The sequence below is a fragment of a genome, unplaced genomic scaffold (assembly GCF_019419815.1).
Source record: "Pyrus x bretschneideri cultivar Hongxiangsu unplaced genomic scaffold, Pyrus_bretschneideri_v1 Contig1, whole genome shotgun sequence".
NCBI classification, from domain to species: domain Eukaryota; kingdom Viridiplantae; phylum Streptophyta; class Magnoliopsida; order Rosales; family Rosaceae; genus Pyrus; species Pyrus x bretschneideri.
Window position 1 is genome coordinate 224,004 of NW_025999390.1, and position 23,784 is coordinate 247,787.

Genomic DNA, 23,784 nt, shown 5'->3' on the forward strand with positions numbered 1-23,784 from the left:
TCCATATAAAACAAGTGTGTATGGTTGAAAAATGAAACAGATAAAGCAAGCCATAATGTTTTGGCAATGAAAGAGACCCACTACTACTCGTTGAATCTCGATTGATCAACAGGCTATAATCTAATGTATATACATTAGGTACCTAGCTAAACGATATATACAACAAGGTGTAGCATGCATCGTTTGAAAGGTCCATGACAACATCTTGACAATGTGGCCGGATGGTTAATCAAGTTTGTTATTTAATTATATGTATATAAGAGCTCGCCCTCCCCTTAAACAAAACAAAGGAAAGGGCTGTTGGATGGTTGGAGTTGGATCCATTATCCAATTGGGAGGAATGAGGAACAGAAACAGGACTCATCATTCATTTGGTGGGATAAGAGTCCCACTTCCACCATGCTTGTGTCGTATGGAGCTAGTTTTGGAATTACGCCATGGAGATGGAGCTACGCAGCAAATATTAATATTTAATTAATTATCAAGTAAACGATGATAGAGGTCTCTATCAAATGAATATCTGAAATCCATTCTTCTAATCTATATAAGCGTTTGAAGAAGACATATGTGATGTATTACATGGATAAAAAAAGAGGTTGAAGAAGTTGAAGAATATAGGAAAACATGAAAGGATAGGGGCATTCCGAGAATTGAACTCGGGACCTCTCGCACCCAAAGCGAGAATCATACCACTAGACCAAATGCCCTCATCGATACTTCATTAACTTTTGAACTTTAATATTCAAGGTATTATAAGTTGGGGAACAAAACAAAACAGAACAAAACATGCTGTGCTAAGCCTTCATCTAATGAGTGCAAGAAGTTGGAGTTGCTTCCAAAATGTTACGAGGCATTTCGAGCACTGGATATTAAGCCCTGGATTACTATCGATTATCAGAGACCACATATGGAATAGTACTAAACAGGGAAAATTGACCAAACTATATGTTTTGGGCTATCGATTTCGGCTCAGTTTTAAGCCCATGAAGGGCAGAAGAAGATGACATGATTGCATCCACCCCCTTACATAGTTGCATTAAGTGGGGAGAGTGGGGGATTTAAATAAAGTTATATAATAAATTGGTATTAAAATTGACATTCATGTGAGTCTAATCTAAGATTTTACATTTATAAGTAAATAAGAATATCATTACCCTACAGTACTAAATGACAAAAAATTGGATTTACTTCATCCTTATGACTTTTAAAGGCAATAATTTCCTATTGCATCCCATTATAGGGGAATTTTTTACTTCGTTTCTTTGTAACTATAAATCACTATATGATGCGTACATAAAACTAACCCTTTAAAATTTCTTAATTTCAAACATAACAATTATGATATAAAATTGCGGTTTTTTTGGCAAAAAACTTTTAAATACCATAATTACAATTGTATCCCATTATTTAACTTAACTGTAAATCATTACTGGTCTGAAATAGACATCATCACAACCCAGAATCGCTTTAAGAAATAGAGGACATACAGTTGACCTACCCCAAGAGGTCAACTACTATTCTAAATATAGTAAACGGAGAACCATTGTTCATCAGAAGCGCCCGAGTGCTGGAATTGTTATCATCATTGAAGTCAACATTAGTTAAACAATATTTACCATAGCTCTGGTTAGACAATATGTACTGCGGTGCTGGGGGTTGAGCCTTTTGAATTTTAAAACTACCTCATTAAAATCACACAAACTATATCTTAAACATATCACATTATGATTTGTCTACCAGAATAAAATTACTCTTCAAACATTAGGGGGCAAATGTTACTCCCACAGGATTATTAATGATAATTGATAAGTAGTGGAGAGATAAAATGAGACCGATCAGCATAAATGATGAAAAGGGTTTTCGCGCACGGCAATCTTCAACCACCATGCAGTGATGCACATAAACCACCAAACATGTACTATCTGGTATTTGCCAATGGATAAATCCGGGCCCCAAACAGCGTATGGACCGGAGTCAAATAGTCAAACTTAATCGACGGTCCAGATAACGTGCATGGATAAGCTCCCGATGGGGTTGAATGCACTGGAAACAATCAGAGAAGGGTGGTCAGATATCTACCAGCAGATGTACGCCAAGATTTTGTTTCAGTCAACAGTTTCATAGGCACAACAGAAACCCCTCTACTCTCTCTCCCCTTGAGGGTGCATGTCAAACCTCCTCTCTCGGACTTCGCACAAAGACAAGAGAGAGAAGTGAGGTTTCTCGTTCCTCCTCTCTTTCCATCACTCTCTCTCTCTCTCTCTCCTCTGTACTCAGAGAGATATTACACGGAGAGAGCAAGCTAGTTACGTACAGCTGCAGAGATGTCAGTCTTCGAACAACTCAAACATTACCCGGAGGGGAGAGAGAGTAGAGAGAGAGACAAAGAGCAATTAATTAATTAGCGTAAGAGGAGGTTTCGAAATGACAGAAAAAACCAGTTTGGCACAAGCGTTACATTACATCTCACGCGTCCCAATTTCTTTTTCTTTTCTTTTTTTTTTTAATTTATTGAAAAACAGCTTTGGTCAGAGTATTTACTGTATTGCTTAATTACACCTTAAGCTTGTTCCGGAAATCATCGCGTTCTTCACCCTTCATACACTCTTCACTCTTTACTTAAAATTGTTCTATCTCATTATTGTTTTCTTTACTTTTATCCTTGTTGGTGGTTTTCCGGCGAGGGTGTGGCGGAGAAGAGGAGGAGGAGGAGATGTCGCCGGTGGCGGGGAGACGGAAGTCGTGGAATGGGGGGTCGCAGCTGCAGGGTGTGCATTATCCAGCACCACTTGCCACTCATGAGGAGGTCGTGAAAAACGCTGTTGTTTTTTGGGACACTCTCCGGCGCTTCCATTTCATGATCAATACCTCCAAGTTTATGTAACCCTACCCTTCTTCTCCTTCTCCTATTTTTTTTTATTTTTTTTAATTTTATGCTCCGCAAAATTAATTTATTGTTGGGGATTTGAGTATGATCAGAAATTAATTTATATAACGTGGCTTTTTGTCCCATCTTTCTAATATTTGTATCTTTTGCCTTTTTTTCCTCAAGGGTTCCTGTGATCGGAGGGAAGGAGCTAGATTTGCACATATTATATGTGGAGGTAACAAGGAGGGGTGGCTTTGAGAAGGTTTGGCTATTTATCCAGATTTCATCATTTCACTACGTTGAATTATTATTGTTTTCAATTAAAAAAAAAGATAAAAGAAATTCAAATGTGTTAATTATATATGTAGGTAGTTGCAGAGAAGAAATGGAGGGAAGTGGGAGGTGTTTTCATGTTCTCCCCCACAACAACGAGCGCATCGTTTGTGCTGAGGAAACACTACTCAACCCTTCTCTACCATTACGAACAGGTTCACTATTTTAGGACACAGGGTCCTTTATCTACCCCAACACCCTCAGGTATTCATTTACTTCTTACTGCTCTGGTTTTTTACCCTCTTTTTTCTACTGAAGCAATTGGCTTCTGCTTTTTGTATCTGGACTGCGGATATCATGACCTTTTTGCTCATAAGTGCTTCCTTTTTCCGGTATCTTTTTGCTCTACCGGCTTTTGCCTTTATATTTTTAGTTTTTGTTTCAGCATCTTCCATTTTATTAGTAACCGTTCTGAGTATGCAGAGAAACCAGAACTGGCGCTGGTGGAATATTCCCCCAAAGGCAAAGGGGCCAAAGGGAGCAAACCGATAAATGGTTGTCCGCTTTTGGTCACTGATGAAGGTATATTATAGGGTTCATTTTGTTCGATACAAAATGATATCGGATAAGGTGATTTCAATCACACAACCATTCACCACAAATGTTTGATATGGTTTTTCTGCCCCCCAACATTTTCGTATTTTTTTAATACTCTTGTTTATTTAAAAGGAATATTTAGCAAGCTTTATCATGAGGATGTTGCATTTTCGATTTAAAGACGGTTTTGGTCACCATATGAATTAAAAAAGTTGACGATTCATCATAAGGATGTTACATGTTACCATAGCTGTCAATTTATTTAACATATATGGATGACTAAACAATCTTCAAATTAAATAAAGTTTTTAAAGACGACCTTTTAAGAATATTACAAAATCGAATGGGAAGTGTTATTAGCACTTCAAAAATCTCAATTTACACTCCTTACAAGTGTATTTTTCTTTCCTAATATAGAAAGATTGGATTGTAGAATGAGATTTTTGGAGTCACAAGTGTATTTTTCTTTCTGAATATAGAAAGTTTGGAGTGTAGAATGAGATTTTTAGAGTGTCGATAACAATTCTCAATCAAATAGTTTCAATTATAATGTTTCGATAATAATATAATGCAACATCATTATCAAGGGAAGAATAAGGCTATAAACATAAGAATTTAAGTTTTGTTGTTGTTGTTACGACATTTTTGTTGCTTTTTAATTATTTATTTATTTAAAATTATGTGCATGTAGAAAGCTGAGTGGATTTGAGTTTTATTTTCCAGGGCCCCACTCCTATCTTATGTAACAAATATGCGGCTCCTAGCAATGCAGGCTCCATATAAAATTTTAACTTTTTGGCAGACATTTTGTATTTCACAATATGCATTGATGGATCGATATCACCCCACGCATATGACATGACAGATATGGGAGTGAGACCATTTTAATCCCACGTTTTTGACGAATAATTATGTTGCCTCGTATCATTCACAAATGAGGTTTTTGTTTGGAGCATGTAACTAAGATCTAGACCTGTGATCTATCTATTTTGAACTTAATTAAGGTTAATTAGCATAATAACATGCCCATGGTGAATTTTTTTTTCAGGTAGTGGAACAATTGATGGGAAATTCGATTGCGGCTATCTCGTAACGGTGAAATTCGGTTCGGAGACTCTCAGTGGAGTACTCTACCACCCTAACCAGCAGACTCTAGCCGGTTCTCCTAATCCAACTTCATCCCCCGAACCTGTCAATGCCATTGTACCCTACACCCCACAAAGATCTGTTCGTGTTGCGGGTTCGAGGAGGAGGAGGAGATCAAGGAGGAGGACAGATCCCAACTACCCAAAACCCAACCGGAGCGGCTACAATTTCTTCTTTGCTGAAACGCATTTCAAGCTCAAGTCCCTCTACCCAAACAGAGAGAGGGAATTTACCAAGATGATTGGCGAGTCTTGGAACAAACTCCCTGCAGAAGAGAGGCTGGTAACTACAAACGGATAACCTATATACTTGTAGCAGGCGTCTGTTATACTATTTCAAAAAAGGGGACATAGGCCCCGTAGGAACTATGTATTTACCGTATAGGATCCTTGTATTCTGAAGCAAAAAGGGAAATTAGTGAAATATATACGAGATCCTTACGGTGAATACATGGTCTATAGGCCCCCTACAATAGTCCTTTCACCATCCCCTTTTTGCTACAGTAGAATGGGATCCCAACTTAGCTGCTCCTATATATATACGTAGTTGCGTAATTTCCTTCTTTCATATACATAATTATCGCATTCTTCTGTCAACTATCAGGTTTACCAGAACATTGGGTTGCAAGACAAAGAAAGATACAAGAGAGAGTTGAAAGAGTACAAGGAAAGTTTGCAGCTCAGGATTCAGGCTGGCCATGGAAATTAACTAGGTCGATTCCAGTTTGAGTTAGCTTTTCGAAAGTTTGTCGAGAGAATAATGTAGTAGTCTGTGGTTTCCAAACAGAAAGTTTTTGCAACCATTTTACTCTGAGAAATGATCTAAATCTCAATCTTTAGTTTCAAACTTTCAATGCACTATGCACTTAGCAACTCCTTCCTTGTTTCGATCTTTTTTATTGTATTTTGCTCTGAGGGTGGTTTTCAGTTTTTGTATGAAATGAAGCTCCATTGATATCTCATTTTATTGCAAAATGTGTTTAATCCATTAGAAACAAGGGGGAAAACAGAATGTTGTGTATTTACAAAAATAAAGAACCATAAGCTGCGCATCACTGTGCTGCAAGAAAGATTAAGCAAAGGAAAAAGCAGATATACCAAGCTAATACTATGAAGCATCAAGAAAGCTTGCTGAGGCCGTGAAAGAAGCGGTGTCTCCTCCTCTTCGAATGCTTACGAGAATCCTTGGGCGCAATATAAGGAACAAAAGGCATCTGAGAACATGGATAGCAGAAATTAAATAGACAGGAATGACGGAAAATACCAAGGACGCAACTCCGGGTGAAACTGGAAGACTTTGAACTTAAGAACCCAACATGCAAATCCAGATATAGTTCAACGACCATTGCTATAAGCCTGCCTAAATTAAGTAACAATCTTACAGAATATAGATATACAATTCGAATGGATAGCATTCCAAATAGGAGGGGAAACCTGAGAATGGTTGTGTATGCCAAAATGCTGAACTGGAGCACTGTCATCTAGTAGCTTCTCATTGTCGTATGAGAGGCAAAAATTCCTCCAAACGTGCTTCCTGATTGCAAACACATCAAATCAAAATCAAAATGTAATTATCATATCCATCTTTTTGGTTGACAAAGGGGCGTAAAGCCGGAAAGAAGGAAAAACTACATTAAAATGTCACAAGGGCAAGCGACCCAGCTATATCAGCAACCCGCAGACGATGACAAGATAACCATATTCATTTTCAAACACAAACAGAATAATATTGAACTTACCATGAAATGTGGCGGTGACCCATCTTAGATTGTTCCATCTCATTGATTTTCTTCCTGATTGCAAGCTTAAGATCCTTCATCGTAGAAGAATTCATCACTGCCACATCTTCACAGTCAACCCAAATCAAATGCATCAGTTTCTTTCTTTAGTATACATTAATAAATACAGAAAGAAAAAAAATGAAAAGTTGGCAGATGAAGTGTTCGAGAAAATGCCAAGGTGAATAGTACCGACCGAAGGAAGTGCCGCCGAGCTTTAGGACGGAGATGCGCATGGCGCTGCCCAATTCGAGGCTGATGAGAGTGTCAACATCGGATAAGGTTGGTTTTTTGGGAACGTCGGAAAGTATAGGATCACTGACAAGGGCAGCAAGCGTCGACTGCAACCTGGCTTTCTTTATGTTGCTTTCCTTGTATCCTTCCACGCTTATCTCCCCCTTCCCCTTCGCATCTGACTCCATCGGCGATTGGTCTCTAGGAAAATCAGCAGAGGAGAAAGAAAAGAAGCCACTGGCCCACTGCCAATGGCTTTTCGCGGGATCTTTCTTTTTTGGTTTTCTTTGCTAGGTGCATTCAAGCCACGTGGGGAGGAGGGTGTTTCATTTCCACTTGCACCAGAATACTTACCCTAATTAGGAGTAAATTAAGTAGTTAAGATCGAGTGAAGTTCAACGGTCGCATACCTTTTATGCCACCTGGTATTTATTGTCCATGTATTTGAGTTAGGGAGCATTCGAAAATAAGAAGACTTATTCGCATCGAAAGGTTAAAAACCTCGCATAAGCTTATAAAAGAATTGAGTTACTTTCTATTGTTAATTACCAACTAACATTTGTGTAAACCTCTATTTACTTTAAAGAATTAGGATAGATTAGTTCGTTGATGAAATCCAACGGCAACATGTACTTTACATCATTTAAAACGATGTACCTGGTTTAAGTTATTCTCTTCATAAATTAGAGTAATTTAGAACATTTTATTAAAGAAATAAATTCACAAATTTAGCAAGACAATTAGAAAATTGATTTGTGAAGGTAAACGGTTGACAAATTTAACAAGAAATCGTTACATATCCAGCAGTAGTGAGAACCTTATAGAATTTATTTAGAAAAACCATTATACATAGTACAACTAATCAGGACATGCAAAAGAATTCTGCCAAACATAATTTCGTAAGGCAAAACCAGAGAGTGCAAACTCTTTACCAAAACAGTCTCCAAACTCATCAAAACCTAACAAGGTTTCTGGTTGAAGAACACCAACACTTAATTTATTCAAAGTCTGCGATTAGGTGAACTAACTGCAACGCTGATCAAATTTAATTAGGTAGGCTTTTGCATCTCAACCACCTTCTGCCACGACTCCCGTCTCGATATCTCAGACCACCACCTTCCCACATTCTCTCTCGAAGTAATCAGCTCTCCCCTGTCGGTGGCATTAATCAGGTACTGCGTGTTGGGCAAGTGAGACAGGTCAGCCAGCGAGAATTCATCTCTCGCCAAGAGCCGGCTCTCACCCAGCCTCTTTTCGTACACATCCAGCACCTTGGCAAGCTTCTCTTCATTCTGCCTTATCACTCCCTCGTCATGCTTCAGCTTGCATTCGCCTTCATCCTCGGCGCGAATGCAAGCTGAAACACCAGCGTTGAGCTCGGAGGGCTGAAGCTCTGCCCTTCAGCCTCCAGCCACTGATCTATTGACGCTTTTGCCAATGCATTCATTCCGTACAAACCCTTGTTTCCCTGATCTGCATACTTGTCACATATGTACCGGCATATGGCTCTGGATTCTAAATGGAAATTGTATAAAAATTTATATATTAAAATGCAAGCTCCCAATGAAATTATCCATAATTAGGAATGCGCTGCCGAATTAGTAAAACAATGAAATTAGGATATATACCGAAGAGGGAGATATGTTCGTCTTCGAAAGCGGGTACTTGTCCAAATGGCTTAAACGTGAGTCTGTGAGTTAGAGAATGTATAATACATACATATTATATATTATACATGCGCTATATTATGTAGGAAACGATACCTGAATCTTGAGATAGTCGGGCTTCTTGTGCTCGCCTTTGGCCATGTTCACGGAAATGAGCTGATAGTCCACCCCTTTCTCAAGGAGACAGGCCAATACTCTTGACACCGCCGTCGACAACGGTGGTCCGTACACCTTCACCCGAGTCGCCATTTGATTTGCACTTAGGCTTTGAGATTGGATGGGTTTTTATCTCTTTCTGGATAAATTATATGGGAAATTTGGAGTTTCTAGTTGACTTCGTGTCCTGTTTTACACCATACTAAAGGACAACGAGCTGCTCTACTTTATCCCTTGCTAAAATGGTGGGAATTGGATCCCATCCAAATCTTAGGATCCTCATATCTTAGCCCTTAATTATTTATCGTGCAGTTAGAAATTATTTGATTTTTTATTTAAAATTAAACACAAATAGTATCTAATAAAAATTGACTGCATGATGTACGGTTAAATCCACGTAAGATGCTCTTCCAAAATGGTGGGTTTGATGGGGCCCACCACCTAGCTTAACTAACAAAAGAAGCCCTTTAAACTTACAAAGATAAAGCCTACGAGTATTTTTATGAGTAAGGGTAGGAAACTAAATTTGTAAGTTAAATTTTGTAACCTAAATGATATAAAAGTTAATTATTAGATTATTATTTAAGTATTAATTAACTTGTTAATTTTTTATTAGTGACACATCATTTAGTTTGCAAATTTAGTCTACTTTTACCTTTTTCTTAAGGCTTAATGGATTAAAAGTCGTAGCAGTGACATGATAGTTAGAAGATAGTTTTTGTAATACAAAAATTGGGCTTTAAAATTATGTGGTAAAGTTTGTTAGGATAAGTTCTGTCAACTCTATTTATTGTTAGCACGTGAGTCTTACATGTGAGGCTAAAAAGATAAAATTACTCTCAAATGTGCGACTCACATGCTAATAATTAACGGAGAGAAAAAAAAAATGCTCGCTAAAGCTTTTTGGTGACGACTTTTAAATGATTTGTCTTCGTTGAAGAGGCTCTTCATATCTTCAATTGAATAGCTGCTGGACCAAGTTAATCGACACGATCTACCCCTCAGTCAACTGAGTGATGAACGAAGTAGCTCCTTGGTAATGGCTTAATCTATAGATAGAAAGCCCTATGATGGGAAATAAGTGTATCCTTCTTCTACTCTTTCAGTGAATGAATGAGTCCTAAGCGTATGATCGACAATAAATTAGCTGCCTTTAGGAGTTAGGAAGCTCGTTTTTGGTTCATGTTTATTTTGTTTGGGAGGAAAACGTGGAATAAGAAATAGGAGCAACTGAAATGCTTATTTGGGTAAGACTTTGAAAGAAAAAAAAAAAAAAAAGTAAAATTATTTTTATGTTTAATTTACTATATTGCCCATAACTTTAACTTTATTTATTTTTTGTTTGTTTTGTAAACAGGGTTAATTTGGTCATTTAACTTCTTTCAATTATCAAAGAGAATTTGGTTTATAAGTAGCTTTAGAATTTTACAAAGTAAACAATTTTAAAGGCCTTTCTGAGCTTAAAGAAAATAAGGAAACGAGAATAGATGAATTGGGTTAATGTAACAGGGCTCGGCCCAGTAACCCTAATCACCCTAGCATTAAAAAGAGCTTTGTTCTCCTAAGCATCAAAAGACAGTAAAGAACGAATAAGATGTAGTTAAATCTCAACCGCTCACCCATAAAAATGATGCACAGCAGTGAATCATGCACATAAACAATTTCACCCAGCACCAACAGGACGAGAAACGAAGACTTGGAAAACTGATGTTTCTCCATACATCTTTCAAATCAGACATTGAAACATAATAAACCCCTCGCTGAACTGATTGGAAAACGTACACAATCAAAGGATATTAAGGTTTCACTGATTGTGCAAACTTAATACAAAAGCAGCATCACCTGCAGGAAGATTGTTTCTGAAATCAGACGGAACAAGGACTTTGCCACGTTGATATGTCAGTGATAAGATCCCGTAGTTGATCTATAAGAAATTTGATGTACACATTCTTGTTCGTAAGCTCCTACAAAGAAAAACAATGTCAGTACGAACTTTTACAGAAATATTGGAGCAAGAAATGTAGCGCCCTTCAAAGATTAAAAATTCCAAACAAAGTTCAACCCCTCCACTAGCGAATCTATTTCTAGACATGGTATATGAGAAATCATCAAGCTTACCTTTCTCAAATTGGAGGCTCGCTCATCCAACTTGTCAATTTCAGCTTGATCTGCCGTTGATTCTGCACCGACAGCAGTTGAACTGGTTTTGGATGTTGCCTATTTTAAAATTTACAACTGTACGTTAGCTAACTATAAGGTTCACAAACTATGACATCTCAATGTGAAATAAAATCATTCCAATTAGATGCATACACACACATAAACTCAAGACAAACAACTATTCACGATCACAATATACCTCAAGTATTGACTCTTATAACATTCCAAGTTTTGCACTGAAGCATTTGCTGCATTTCACGCAGTTTGGGATTACGGGTAAACGGAGCAAACATTTCGTTCAATTCAGTGGTTAAAGCTCGTCACTTTCATACACAAAATCAACAGAAATCTCTACTCATCCAGTTCAACACAGTGGTTCAATCAATCAAGAACTTAATTTATTTCTTGATTTTTGTAAATAAAAAACACTGCACTGGATCCTCCATCACACAAATAACACTTGAAGAAATCACACCTTATAGAATCATTGGCATTGGTTAAATATGAATACATAAACGTGATTATGCAGGCAATTTCACTATTTAATTTGACAAGTATGGAAAATTAACCAAATTAAAGCAAAGGGTGTCTGAAATCACCTTCTGAGAGTTGGGAATTGCAGCGAGAACGGCACGAAGCAAGCCCACAGAGTTCTTATACCGAAATCGAGCCTCCTCAAGAGCTCCTCCGGTGCCAGGACCACCAGCGCCAACTAAGTCTCCATGCTGATGGGAAGAAGTGTTTTCAGAAGAAGACGAATCGCCGTTATTGACGCCGTTTGAGTGGAAAGAAGGGCCACTTGCAGTGTTAGAGGAGGCGGTGCCGGTGGTGGACCACAAGGTGGGGTTGCAGAGCTCGTCGTTCATGGAGGAGAGGATCTGGAAAGCTGCCTCGATAGTTTCTTCCAAATGCTTCTGGCCTTCCATTGCTAGCTCTTGCGTCGTCTTAGGGCTTGCTGTTAATTCATTCGCATCCTTCTCATCCATTCTTTTCGACTCTGTTGTCTGTTGACGAATGATTGAGAAGGATTCTGAGACGAGAGAGAGACAGAGGGCGACGATGGAGAGATGAAAAGTGTTTTGGCAGATGGGCCAAAAGCCCAATAAAACAGGAGCTTTTTAGGTGTTGGGAGTTGTGGATCTTATGTTACTGGGTCTTTGTACTGTTTATTTATTTTTTCAAATATTGTTCGGGGACGTTCGACCGAACTATCACTATTTTTCGGCAGTAACCTACCGAAAGAAATTAAATAGATGATGTTAAAGCTACATTAGTCTGAAACTACAACCATCTTTTGTTATTTCTCATCAATCATGTGTTCCAAAGAACCCTCATCCGTCATTACCGTGCTGCAGGTCTTAGTTTGAAAGTGGCGATGGCGTACATGAAGTTTATTAACTTGCTGGCGTCGGAGCAAGGTTGTCCAATTTGAAGGAAGTTTGTCGGAGGTTAAACTTGGCATTTGATAGTCCTCTTCTTCTTGTTGATACGATTGCTGCTGCTGCTCTAGTAGTTGTAGTTGAAGATTTTCTTTTCAAACTTCCAATTAAGGAACTGCAGTGCAATAAAAGTTAGAATATTTGCCGCTTATTATGTTTCCTATTGCCAAGTCAAAACCCTACTTTCGAATTCTCAAGTACTTTAAGTTTTTTTATTTTTTTTGGAGTACATCGCTATTTTTACATTAGTAGAAGGGAGAGTTTGGCTAAGCTACATAATAAGCAGCCTAATTAGGTATCGAATTCGTCATCCACGAGATTCAAATCTAAGACCTCTAACTTCTAAGTGAAAATGAATGCCACCAAACCATAGTAGTGAGTGGCCACAAGTTGAAAGGTATGTATTTCTATGTTATGATTGGTTTCTATTGCAGTGTTATTTTTAATTCAGTTTTGATTTTGAATTTACGGAATCACTTTGTTGGTTCTAATTTGGTTTCTGATGCAATTTTGTTTCTATTTACTTTTGGATGGGTTTTTATTTACGGTTTCTGTGTTGCAATTTTGTTTCAATTTACTTTTGTTTTCCTCGGTAAAATCGTTGTGCAATTTTGAATTTTTGTAGGATAAGGATACGGGGAAATTAGGTTGGTGGCTTCTTGGTTGTGAAAAAGAAGGATTTTAGTTGGGATGGTGAGATATTACATAGTAGGTTGGTGTTTTGAACGAATTTTCGTTGATTGGGTAATCTAATTTGATGCATTCAAATCCAAACCAGGAGACATGAATTCAAACTTGAATCTAGTAGATGAGACACGTTCTTTTGCCAGCTTGACTAGACTCGTCCAGTTTTCCAACGGAGCATATATAAATAGATTGGAGGGAAAGGAATGACTTGTGAAGAGCTCATTTACACACGTATTAGAAACAAAATCCTCTCTCAAGTCCTTGGTACGATCAGCCGCGTCACATCACTCGTCTGCCTAAGAATTTCTCCTCATTTGGCACTACCATCACCGCCTTGCTTGAAAGTAGGTACTACTTTAGCTGATTTTCCCTTTCGTCTATCCTCACTTCCCTTTGCAACCTGTAGTGTGCCAAGATATATTAGAATTGCTCATTAGGAATGGAAAGGATAAGGAAGCATAAAGACGAGTGTTGGATCTTTTTCCCCGTACCTTCCTGGCCAAGTGCTGCAACATATTTACAATTTCTGAGAATTCCGGTCTCAATGATGGGTCTTGCTGCCAGCATCTCTCCATCAGTTCCATCAGCACAGGATTCGTGTGCCTCGGAATTGTAGGCCTCAGACCCTGTGTAATTCACGCACCAAGAATACTCAATTAAATGGACTTCTTTTTTAGTTTTGAGCTTATTCATTATCAAAACAAAAGCTATGCCTGCCCAGCTCGCCGGCTAGGAATTAATAAATCAGTCGGATCATTAGAAGATACCCTATTTTACGCAGCTATAATTCCTGGCACAACTTTTACAAGGCTACCAGCTACTAAATAGAACAACTTCTCATCAGGAAAAGGAAACTTATTTCCACTCATTGGGAACTTACATCAATCCATTCCAAACAAGAAAGACATAGATAAAAGAAAGGCTTAATTGTGGAAAAAGTAAAAGTAGTACCTTCTGGACTACGCCAACTGCTGCTTGTAACGGAGTTAAGTTCTCGTAGGGAAGCTGACATTTCAGTCACAAAACACAGAGAGAGGATGGTGTGAAGTCTGTGCAACCATGAACTAGTTTAAAGATAAACAAAAGCATTAACTGGAATAGTTTTTCATGGTATAAAAGAGATTACCTTCCCTGTAAGCAGCTCCCAGAGAACAACCCCAAAGCTAAAAACATCAGCTGTATGATTGTATGGCCTATGTTCTATAACCTTCCGTAATCAACAGAAAGCAATCATGTGTGTCAGACACTAGTGTGATATCCATATGCTTAATTCCAATGAAGCAAATAAATGGTTTAATACTTAACAACAAAGGATAAATATCTAGGGAAAACAGACCTCGGGAGCCATCCAACGGTAAGTGCCAGTTTCTGCAGTCATACCACCAGACTGTGCCTGTACTCTAGCGATGCCGAAATCAGCTACTTTCACTGCCTGTCAACAATAATTTCAAACTTTAAGAAAATCAAATTAATTAAATTTGATCACCATGTTAAATCTACACACACTTTAGAATAACCTGATAAGCTCCTGTCAAGAAAGAGATGTAACAGGACAAGAACGCACGCGTCCTGCCCATGCCTCCTTTTAGTTTTGAGAAAAGTATGATAAATAAAAGTACGTATAAATGCAACATATTTAAGAGACACAAAGAATCTATTACTCCAGTTCCGTCCATCAAAAGATTAGCAGCTTTCAAGTCCCTATGGATTATATTGTTTTGGTGCAAGTAGTTCATTCCCCTGGAAACATCAATTGCGACTCTGAGCAAGGACAGAAGTGATAAAACACCCCTTTGCTTATGCAGAAAGTCATACATACTTCCACCAGACAGAAATTCTGAGAACGAAAAAGAAATATAAAAGGGCATAACTCAAATTGAACAGAAAACCATGTGTGGGCATAAACAAATATAAATACATAAATTACAAAAGCATGGTACTCAATGTGCACATAATTCATCCAAAATTACCAGTAACGATGCAAAGCTTAGGAGGTTTAGTGCATGCCCCAATAAATCGAACGACATTCTTGTGCCGAACTTTTCTGCCAAGACAATACAATTTTGAGAAGTGCAAGATTAAATGCATGAAACACGATTTTGAGAGTGGCCTTTCTCCCTCTTGAGCATTTACCTTATTAATGAAAGCATTAAGATACACAATGAGAGTGCTTAAAAAACAACAACAAAGAAAATACAAGGGAACTCAGAGCCTGGAGTAAGGATGTGCTGTGACATGACCGACCTCATAATATAGACTTCTTGAGTAAACTCCTTCATAGTTTCATTCAGGCGCTCAGTGCTAATAACTTTAATAGCCACATCTTGACCACAGTAACTACCTTGATACCTGTGTCAATTAACCTAGCTATTTAACAAGTACTCATTTACCAATTAAACATGACCTAGTATGTTTAGTGTTGACAGAACTTACAAATCACCAATCGATCCAGATGCAATTTTCTTCTCATATCTCAACATGCTTGCATCAATTTCCCAGACATCCTTTTCCTCATTGAGTGTGCTTACATGATCATTAATAAACTTCATTGCAGTCTCTTGATCCGGAGCAGGAGAAATGATGTTACAGTCCAATGAAGGATTCTTCTGCAATACCAATATCATGCTTAATCGACAATAATTAGAGAATGAAAATTGTTATCAGTAATCGGAATCTATAAAAAAGTTAAGTTTGCACTAAAGGACCTACCTCATTCCACTGGTATTTGTTTTGCCAGTGCATGCCTAAGCCTCTCAGTTTCCTACAAATTTACATTAAACATGTATGTCAAGCAGTTTATCATTGTTTTATAGCAGAATATGAACACGGCAAGCCAATACCTCACATGGCCAACCATCAACAACAAAGACATCCAAAGAGTAGCCATCTGTTGTGGAATATGCATGTGCTTCTTGAATGTTCAGTCCAATGTCAGATAATAAGGATGTCAACTGATGCAAAACATAAAATTTTGAACAGTGAATTAGAAACATTGTTTGAATACACAAACTATCATTTTTCTATGAGGAACAACCACAAAAATATTACAGCAAAATATTTCCAAACAGAATTAACTGAAATGTTCTACACATAAACATCAATTTTGTCAATTTTATCTGCAAAAATATAAAGACGAGATTCCCTTGGGACAATTTACGGCACAAGATATGGCAGGACAAATAAAATACAGTATAGATCAACCTTGACTTTGATAGTGAATTCTACTGATAACGATTTACTTGAATCTCAACAAATCACCCACCATGACTGACTAAACAGGCTACCTCTTATTGATAACCTGAGTGGGTTTAACACAGAGTGCCAAGGGATTCGAGATAGTCACAAGCCTTTCAGACCCTCTGAAAAGGTCAAGAATCAGAGTGAGCATTAGGGTGACGATACACTTTGAGGAAGTAATCTTTAAGCATAACAACATTGGGTGGAGGGAGGGGACCAGGGCCCACTAGAATTTCCTAAAACAAGTGCATGCCATCCTCACTATTTGTCGGAATTTAATATGAAGTAAGAATATCAAATATGAAGTTAAACAATAAACACCTTATATATGTTAGAAGATTCGGAACTTTAAGTGAATCACGTCACATACTATGCAGAACGTATCTTGAAAGCGATTATAAAAATCCTAAGAAATGCTTAACATGTTAACAATACATCATCGAGAAATATCAACAAAGATGATGTAAATTGAAAACCGCAATATATTGATTGACATTGCAGAACAGCAATTTTAAGGATATATTAAAAGGGCCACAACAAATCTACCTCACTGAGGAGTTTGGGCTTGTCATTCGTGGAAATAGTAATTTCATGCATCGACCTGTAAATTTGAAGTATAGCAAAGTTAATCAGATAAGAACAATGTAAAACTATAGCAATCATTTATCTGCCGTAATTCCTTCCTGTCAAAGATCTTCTCATACACAGTGAAATCATAGGAGACATTCCTAGATACATATAGAAATGATAGCTATAGAAGGCAGTGCGGATAATGTAAGTCGGGAACAGATACCATTGTACTGCAAAATGGAGAAGTATCTTCTTTCGTGTACACCATCGTGTGAAAATGATGACAATCATAAAGAACGTATTTCAGACCTACATACCTTGTAAAAAGTTGACTGGCATACACAGAGTTATCACCCTGGTCAACGTGTAACTGCTCAGCTTCAAGAGCAAGTTGAAGATCTGGTGACAAACCAAAAGCTGGCGGTGGATGACTGAAAGCATAAGATATGGAAAGAACGTGTCATATGAGAGATTAAAGATCAATGTATTCAAATTTCAATAGAGAAAGCCAACTCCGAATAAATATTCATATAACCGTGCCTCTCATTGCTGGCAGCAGCAGAACATTGAGCATTCGCTTTCCTCGATGAATTTGAGCCGGAAGCAGAACGAACCTGCATAAAAAATTGGCTAAGCAAACAACTTCCAATGCCAATAATTCCGAGTCCAAGACGAACTTTACCTGCACAAGACGAACTTGGACTGCAGGTCTAGTGGCCGGGTCATGCGCCATATGCAGTAATCTCTTATGCATCAGAACATCTTGTGCCCTCTCCACATTCACATCCAACGCATATCTTCAACAAAAAAATCACATCAAAAATGCAATCGTGCAAGCAAACGTTCCGACCGAAGCTTACAAAAATTAATATACTAGCACTCATACGTATACCAACAAAAATTAATTCATTACGTAAGACAACAAAATTTGTGAAATGGGAAACAAGTGCGTGGCCGACTGAAAAAGAAAAAAAACATTTATATTATTTTCTCAAATTTTGACACCAACAAAATACTCGAACGGACACGTATATGTATTTGAGTCGGCGGGTCATATGTTTTCTTTCTTTTTTTCTTTTTTTTTTTTTTTTTTTTAAGGCAGGTGGGAGGGTGATGAATTTATAATATATACACAGCCAAATAATAAAAGTCTAATAAAATTAAATTAAAAAAAAAAAAAAAAAAAAGTATCCTTCACAACTTTTTGACTTAAAAAGCTTTAAGCCTTGCCTTTCTTTCTTCCAACCAAAAAAGTAAAAAAAAAGCTTTGGTTTTCTCAGCAATCAAATTATGGCCACTTTAAATCCTTCCCTATTCAGCATCAACCGCACAATTTCAACGAAACGTGACGAATTTACACTCAAAATTCAAGGATTTATTAAATTTAATCAGTCACGCGACAGTGACATCTTTTTTAATCCATCTATTTTTCCAAACAGAACCCAAAAAGAATCATCAAAGATTCTGATCAAACCAGAATCAACAAGGAATATGCAGTTCCACCGATTACAATTTAGAGAGAGAGAGAGAGAGAGCGCGCGCTAGGGTTCCGAAGGTTACCTAGTGGGGAGCCGACTGAAATGGGCCCACAGTTCATTTTCGAAACCAGGAACCTTGGCCTCTCCGACATCGGAGTCCTGGAGCCGACCAAGAACTTCATTGTAAATGCATACTTGCAGCTTCTGCTTTCGGGTCGGAGCGGGCGAAAAGTCAGCGGGCCTGTTACAGAAACTCTCCGTGTCTTCCATGATTATTCTTCGCGATCACCATCCACGGCCGCACCTACCTGAAGCCCCTCTAAACTCCAAACGCAGCGTTCCGAGTCCGCGTAAGCAAAAGCCCCTCGGTCGGTCCCTCCCTCTGCCTCCTGGACCTGGATAGTGCTAGTTGTACAGGAACAAAACGACAGCGGATTTTCTAGTGTCTTTGCTTGTACGGAAAGAAACAGGAATGGCTACCGATTTTGAGCCCGTGGTTTAATTTGGTTTCGGTTTTTGTGTGTGTGTCTGCCCCTTTGGTAGTCGGATTTTTTAAGAAGAAGGTTAATTAATAGTCCATAGAAGCGCAATGCGCACCCCCCGCGAAGTTCGTGTCAATTGATGTTGACGTGGATTCTTCACAATTGCCTTATTCTTCTCTTTGCTTTGCTTATATCATCCACCACTCACCGAAACACCGCCTGCTCTTATCGTTATTGGATTCATCCTCCATTAAAATACTACTTAACGATAATCCTTCATCAATTAAGATTATATTTATTTTCTATTGGATTAGGACCTTTACAAGTTGGCTTCGTTCGTTGATACCATCACCACGGGGCCCCGCCTCCACTCAAAGCCAATCAGCTTTGCCGGAGTGTCTCATTTCCACGCAACCTTACGCGTTTGGTAAAATATAGGTCTTTGTTTATTGGTCTGTCAACTTCAAATTTTTTTTCTTTTTAATTGGTGGAGGTTTATCTAAGCATACCTATTTCATACTCCGCTGTATAAGAAAAGGATTTTAATAAAAATGATATATTGTCCTCGTCATGTTTGAGCTACGAGTTATGTAAAATTGAAATTAAATGATGTAGCTTGTTCAACTAATCTGTCGCCTAAAATGGTTAAAAATGTGGTATAAAATATGGTAAAAATAACATTACTCTAATAAATTTGCATAATGAAAGTAATCGACAAACGCTAAGACATTTCTTTGTTATTCTTTGGGCTTCTTCCAAAAAAAATAAAAAAAGAGCAGACCCTATTGAAGACGAGAGTGAGGTTTCATATAAACTTTTGTTTTAATCTATCACTTAAGTTTTGTGAACTCTGATCAAATCACATAAGTTCGATACTAAACTATATGTGCTTAGAATCCTCTGCGATGCATACCATAGTTTCTTCTGGATTTACTACTTATTTGCAGGAGATATTTATTTTATTTGGATGCAAGTAACAATTTTCATCAGCATACGTGCACCGGTGCTAATTACTCCTTACATCCTTTGCAATTTTCATAGGCATTCATGCAAGTCAATTGTGGTACAGTGGGTGCTATTTCATGAAGAAACCAAAGCTTTACTATTTTATTGGATAAGAAAGATGATTGATTAATCTAATCTAAGATTCTAAATAGTAAATAGTGGTATGAAACGTGCAGCATGGTTGTGGATGAGAGTATCGGGCCCACGTGTCTGACACTGGCAAACATGGTGTTAACACTTGGGCACTTGGCAGACACGCACCAGGCTCCAACGAACTACTACTACTGCTACCACTTATCCAATCTGAATATGATGATGGCCACTGAGGTGGCAGTTATTCACATTTTAGTCCTCAAAGAAAATAAAATAATAATAATAGTTAATTGTGTTGTTTGAGCATATTAATCAAGTAATGGGGGTTTCAGCCAATTATAATCGGCCATTAGATACATTATCGGGCTCAGTACAGGCATGACCAATCCAGAGGAGATGATGGAGATTCATGACCCACTACTTTCCATAGAGATTGGGTCTGTTACCTCATAAAAAAGGTTGGGCTAGCTTCTTCTTTAAATTTTAAATTAAGTAGGCCCACAAATTAAGGTTGGGCTGGCTTCGCCTTGAGGCTGTTTTCAGGGTCCTGGAGTTCGGGTTACGTCCGCAAGTGACAAAACTCAAGTGGCCAGGTCAAAGTTATAAACCTATATTGAGTTTGGAGATTAGGTCAATACATGTTTTGTGATGCAAAATTGGCTTTTTCTTTTTGTGAGCAAATGATATTATCTATACTAAAAGGATGAGGAAGTGGGTTAAGTTTCATAATGGACTATCAATAATGTGGTTCAAATTCACATTTGACAAGAATTGAACCTAAGACCTCTAACTTACAAATGACGAGGAATATCACTAAACCGTAATACTAAGTGGCGATGTAAAATTGGTTATTAAACTAAGAATTGAAAACAATATAGTCATCAAACAGTCTTTAGACCATCTCCAACCCTTGGGCTAAAAGCTAAAATTTTTAGCCTAGAAACAACTTTTATGCTCCAACCCTTCTAGCCTAAATTTTTTAGCCTGAGATTATTAAAGAATAAATTTAGGCTAATTTTTTCTTTCAAAGTAATTTTAAAAAAAAAATTATGTACACTATCATAATTTAATTTTATGAACATTTTAACCTAAAAATATTTAAATTCCGATAAATATTGAAAATTCACTAAATTTGGGTGAATTTTGAGTTAAATAATTTTTTTAATTATTTTAGCCGTTGGATTTAAATTTGGGCCTGTTAGATTTTATTTTTTTTTTTACCATTAGATTTGATTATATTCGATTTCAACTGTTGGATTCAATAAATCTTGGGAGACATGCCCATATAGGATGAGGTCTCGCTAGTGGTGCCCACACCATTTTCTGGGCTAAATCCTGGGGAGAATTTGGCTTTTAGCTTTTAGCCCACACATTTAGCATGGGTTGGGTTGGGTTGGGTTTGGTTTGGGGTGGGGGGGGGAATAAAACCTAAAAAATAGTATTTAGCCTAAGGTTGGGTTTGGTCTTAAGGAGCTAAACAATATTTTTACATATGTAAAGAGTTCAATGTTCTTAAACATCATCACCTACCTATTCTCCTAAATTTTTTGACCGGAAAATGTATTAGATGTTCCTCAACTAAAGAGTTAATTAATTAATTACAAGGCTTGGCTAACTCAACTGAAGTCAGTCTCTCTCCCTCTTCCAGTCTCCATATCTCGCGGTTATTAACTAGTAAACAGAAAACAAGGGATAAAAATGGCATCGCAACTGTGAATACTGACGAGATTCCACAACTAGTAATTAAGATGGATCAAGTAGTTGGTTCATTAAAGAGGGAGGATACTAATTAAAAGCAAGCATTTTGCATGGTCGTTGTGGGAGGTGCATGGTGGGGGCGTTACTTTGACAATTCATTTGATATTCCTTCCTTTTACTTTTATTTAATTTTTAATTTTGATTAACGTGTTTGTGTTTTTGCTGGTGCTGCAGCCCTTACAGAGCTAGATAGATGTTATCATATTAGATAGCTTGGTGTGTGCCTGTGGGTCTGCATGTTCTGTTAGTAATAAGAAGAAGAGTAAAATAAAAATAATTCTGCAACCAACAGAGCGCGAGATTCCGCTATTAATGTGGAGGCCCTGCAACTCCAACCTTGTTGTTTATGCGCTTCACTAGCTTCTGTAGAAGTATGGATCACAGAGAGAGAAGAATATTATGGGCTGGGCAGATGGGACGTTGGCATGGTATTGAATGCTGCTATGGTCCTTTGGCATTAGGATTTTAATTCGGTAGCTGCGGGTTTTTAATGCACCACCTAGCACCCTGCAACTGCAGTATGCTTCTCTCACTCCCTGTCTCTCTCTCTCTCTCTCTTCCTTCCTCAAATGTTGATCCATGACATCCCCAATTTTCTTCTCATTGCTTTCACCACACCCTCTGCCCTCAGTTTCACCATCGTCATTATCAATATATATATCCTCCTCAGCAGTCAATCCTCTTCAACTTCTTTGTTTTCTTCATTTGCTAAATAATTCTATATATAGTTGATGCAACATGTAGGAAAAATATAGTGTTTTGCGTATATATAATCACCTTATTGAAATAGTTATTGTGATTTTGGCCTGGTTTCACTCAGAGAAGAAGACTGCTTACTGCTGCATCTGCATGTACGTAGGAACGTATCTTGTGGTTGGTCTCCTGAATCTGATTGAGCCGCGCCAATATCCCAGTGCTCTTTCATCCTCTCACGTCGGCTGCCTCTGCCCTCCTTCCTTGCTTGCTCGACATCGATCTAGTTAGTATTTCAATTTTGTTCTTAATTTCGGTACTCCCTTTTGATTTTATCCATAATATGCTATCGCATGTTTTATTGTTTTAAAAAATAATTGACATATTATTAATTTTTTTGGTCATTAGAAAATAAGAAGCAGTGGCTTTTTATTGGGCCAAATTAGAAAGTGAGTGCATAAATAACTCACAATTGAATCAATTGAATACCTATGTATTATTTTTTTTTTTGCTTATTACACTTGCTCAGCCGATGTGATAGAACAGAATCCTAATATACTTCACTCTCCGGTTTTGCTTCGACCGGCGACCATCTTCGTTAATGTAATGAACAGACAGCAGTAGCCAGAAATATGCTTTATTGGATTGCCAATGTTATCGTGTGAGTCAGTTACTGATTGGACGTTGCTGCCTACTTGGTTGTCCGTCCAATTGTAACTAACGTATTTTCACGGTATACATGTCGCTTCATAGCATGAGTAGTTACATGGAATATTGGAAAAAATTGTTAATGCTGGGAGTGAGAAGAAAGAAGGAGAAGAAATGGTTAGAAGTGTAAATGCAGCAGGGGCGGCGTTGGCCAATGTAATTGCCACGTAAGTACGGACTGTCGGTCGACTAGCTGCTATTAATTTTCCTCTAGCAAATCGGAAGCAATTTTAGCATTGAAGGGAAAAGAAAGTATTCAGATCATATTTGTTTGTTATTTTGCTAAGTGAGCTGTTAAAGACACTTCAAAAAAGTCATTCAACACTTTTATTAATGTATTTAAAGTGTATGATGACTTTTCTAAAACCCGTAGTTAACGAAATTTGTATTATAATTTCATTTCATCCAATTATTTAACTTGATGATGCAGGCTTTGAATTTCCGTTGCCCCATTCGACTTGTATTAGGAAATGTGTAAGGATATTTGTTAACAATTTGCAAGTTGGTGAAAAAACCACTAATTTCAGAAAAAAATAAAACATGGAAAATGAAAAAAAAAATTCACTAAGAAAAATAACGTAAATCCATCACTTGTGGTAACTAAAATTTGACACAACCAACCACAAGGTCTAGTAGATAATTTTAATCATATATTTGGTTCCTTTTGCACCAAGAAACTAAACTAATTTAGTTCCATATGATATCTTGGAACGTCCATATTCTCACACATGAGCCAAATTAAGCCCAAACTATAA

General features: G+C 37.6%; 4 protein-coding genes, 1 non-coding gene and 1 pseudogene across 8 annotated transcripts; 1 reads left to right on the top strand and 5 right to left on the bottom strand.

The window, feature by feature from the left end:
• Nucleotides 1-635: 635 nt before the first annotated feature.
• On the bottom strand, nucleotides 636-707 carry TRNAP-UGG. The gene has a single exon. It is a non-coding gene; the product is annotated as a tRNA-Pro (tRNA).
• A 1,376-nt stretch (nucleotides 708-2,083) lies between these two features.
• On the top strand, nucleotides 2,084-5,859 carry LOC103927301 (high mobility group B protein 9). Of its 3 annotated transcripts, XM_009336212.3 has the most exons (7): nucleotides 2,085-2,880; nucleotides 3,053-3,131; nucleotides 3,238-3,406; nucleotides 3,520-3,534; nucleotides 3,626-3,724; nucleotides 4,788-5,167; nucleotides 5,489-5,859. In XM_009336212.3, exons 1-7 carry the CDS (start codon nucleotides 2,714-2,716, stop codon nucleotides 5,591-5,593), a joined length of 1,014 nt encoding a protein of 337 aa, XP_009334487.2. In that variant the 5' UTR covers nucleotides 2,085-2,713; the 3' UTR covers nucleotides 5,594-5,859. The 3 variants fall into 3 exon arrangements, with proteins under 3 accessions (XP_048432728.1, XP_009334487.2, XP_009334494.2); XM_009336219.3 differs by lacking the exon at nucleotides 3,520-3,534 and having other exon boundaries at nucleotides 2,086-2,880; XM_048576771.1 differs by having other exon boundaries at nucleotides 2,084-2,880; nucleotides 3,238-3,724.
• LOC125473684 (U11/U12 small nuclear ribonucleoprotein 25 kDa protein-like) lies at nucleotides 5,832-7,283 on the bottom strand. 2 transcript variants are annotated; one of them, XM_048576926.1, is made up of 4 exons: nucleotides 6,859-7,283; nucleotides 6,624-6,720; nucleotides 6,319-6,418; nucleotides 5,832-6,098 (listed from the first exon to the last, which is right to left on the bottom strand). In XM_048576926.1, the coding sequence occupies exons 1-4, from the start codon at nucleotides 7,082-7,084 to the stop codon at nucleotides 6,003-6,005; spliced, it is 519 nt and encodes a 172-aa protein (XP_048432883.1). In that variant the 5' UTR covers nucleotides 7,085-7,283; the 3' UTR covers nucleotides 5,832-6,002. The 2 variants fall into 2 exon arrangements, with proteins under 2 accessions (XP_048432883.1, XP_048432850.1); XM_048576893.1 differs by having other exon boundaries at nucleotides 6,624-6,729; nucleotides 6,859-7,267.
• A 439-nt stretch (nucleotides 7,284-7,722) lies between these two features.
• Nucleotides 7,723-9,976, bottom strand: LOC125473752 (annotated as a pseudogene).
• Nucleotides 9,977-10,415: 439 nt separating this feature from the next.
• Nucleotides 10,416-11,960, bottom strand: LOC125473785 (mediator of RNA polymerase II transcription subunit 30-like). Its single transcript, XM_048577093.1, has 3 exons — nucleotides 11,479-11,960; nucleotides 10,838-10,936; nucleotides 10,416-10,683 (listed from the first exon to the last, which is right to left on the bottom strand). The coding sequence occupies exons 1-3, from the start codon at nucleotides 11,863-11,865 to the stop codon at nucleotides 10,585-10,587; spliced, it is 585 nt and encodes a 194-aa protein (XP_048433050.1). The 5' UTR covers nucleotides 11,866-11,960; the 3' UTR covers nucleotides 10,416-10,584.
• Nucleotides 11,961-13,058: 1,098 nt separating this feature from the next.
• LOC103927283 (serine/threonine-protein kinase STY46) lies at nucleotides 13,059-19,006 on the bottom strand. Its single transcript, XM_009336184.2, is given in 17 exon segments — nucleotides 13,059-13,405; nucleotides 13,497-13,631; nucleotides 13,957-14,010; nucleotides 14,132-14,212; nucleotides 14,342-14,437; nucleotides 14,667-14,842; nucleotides 14,976-15,049; nucleotides 15,250-15,354; nucleotides 15,439-15,611; nucleotides 15,715-15,723; nucleotides 15,725-15,766; nucleotides 15,846-15,956; nucleotides 16,789-16,843; nucleotides 17,130-17,243; nucleotides 17,353-17,426; nucleotides 17,495-17,609; nucleotides 18,373-19,006. Coding segments are annotated over 17 exon segments (1,692 nt in total). The 5' UTR covers nucleotides 18,561-19,006; the 3' UTR covers nucleotides 13,059-13,315.
• Between the last annotated feature and the right edge of the window lie 4,778 nt (nucleotides 19,007-23,784).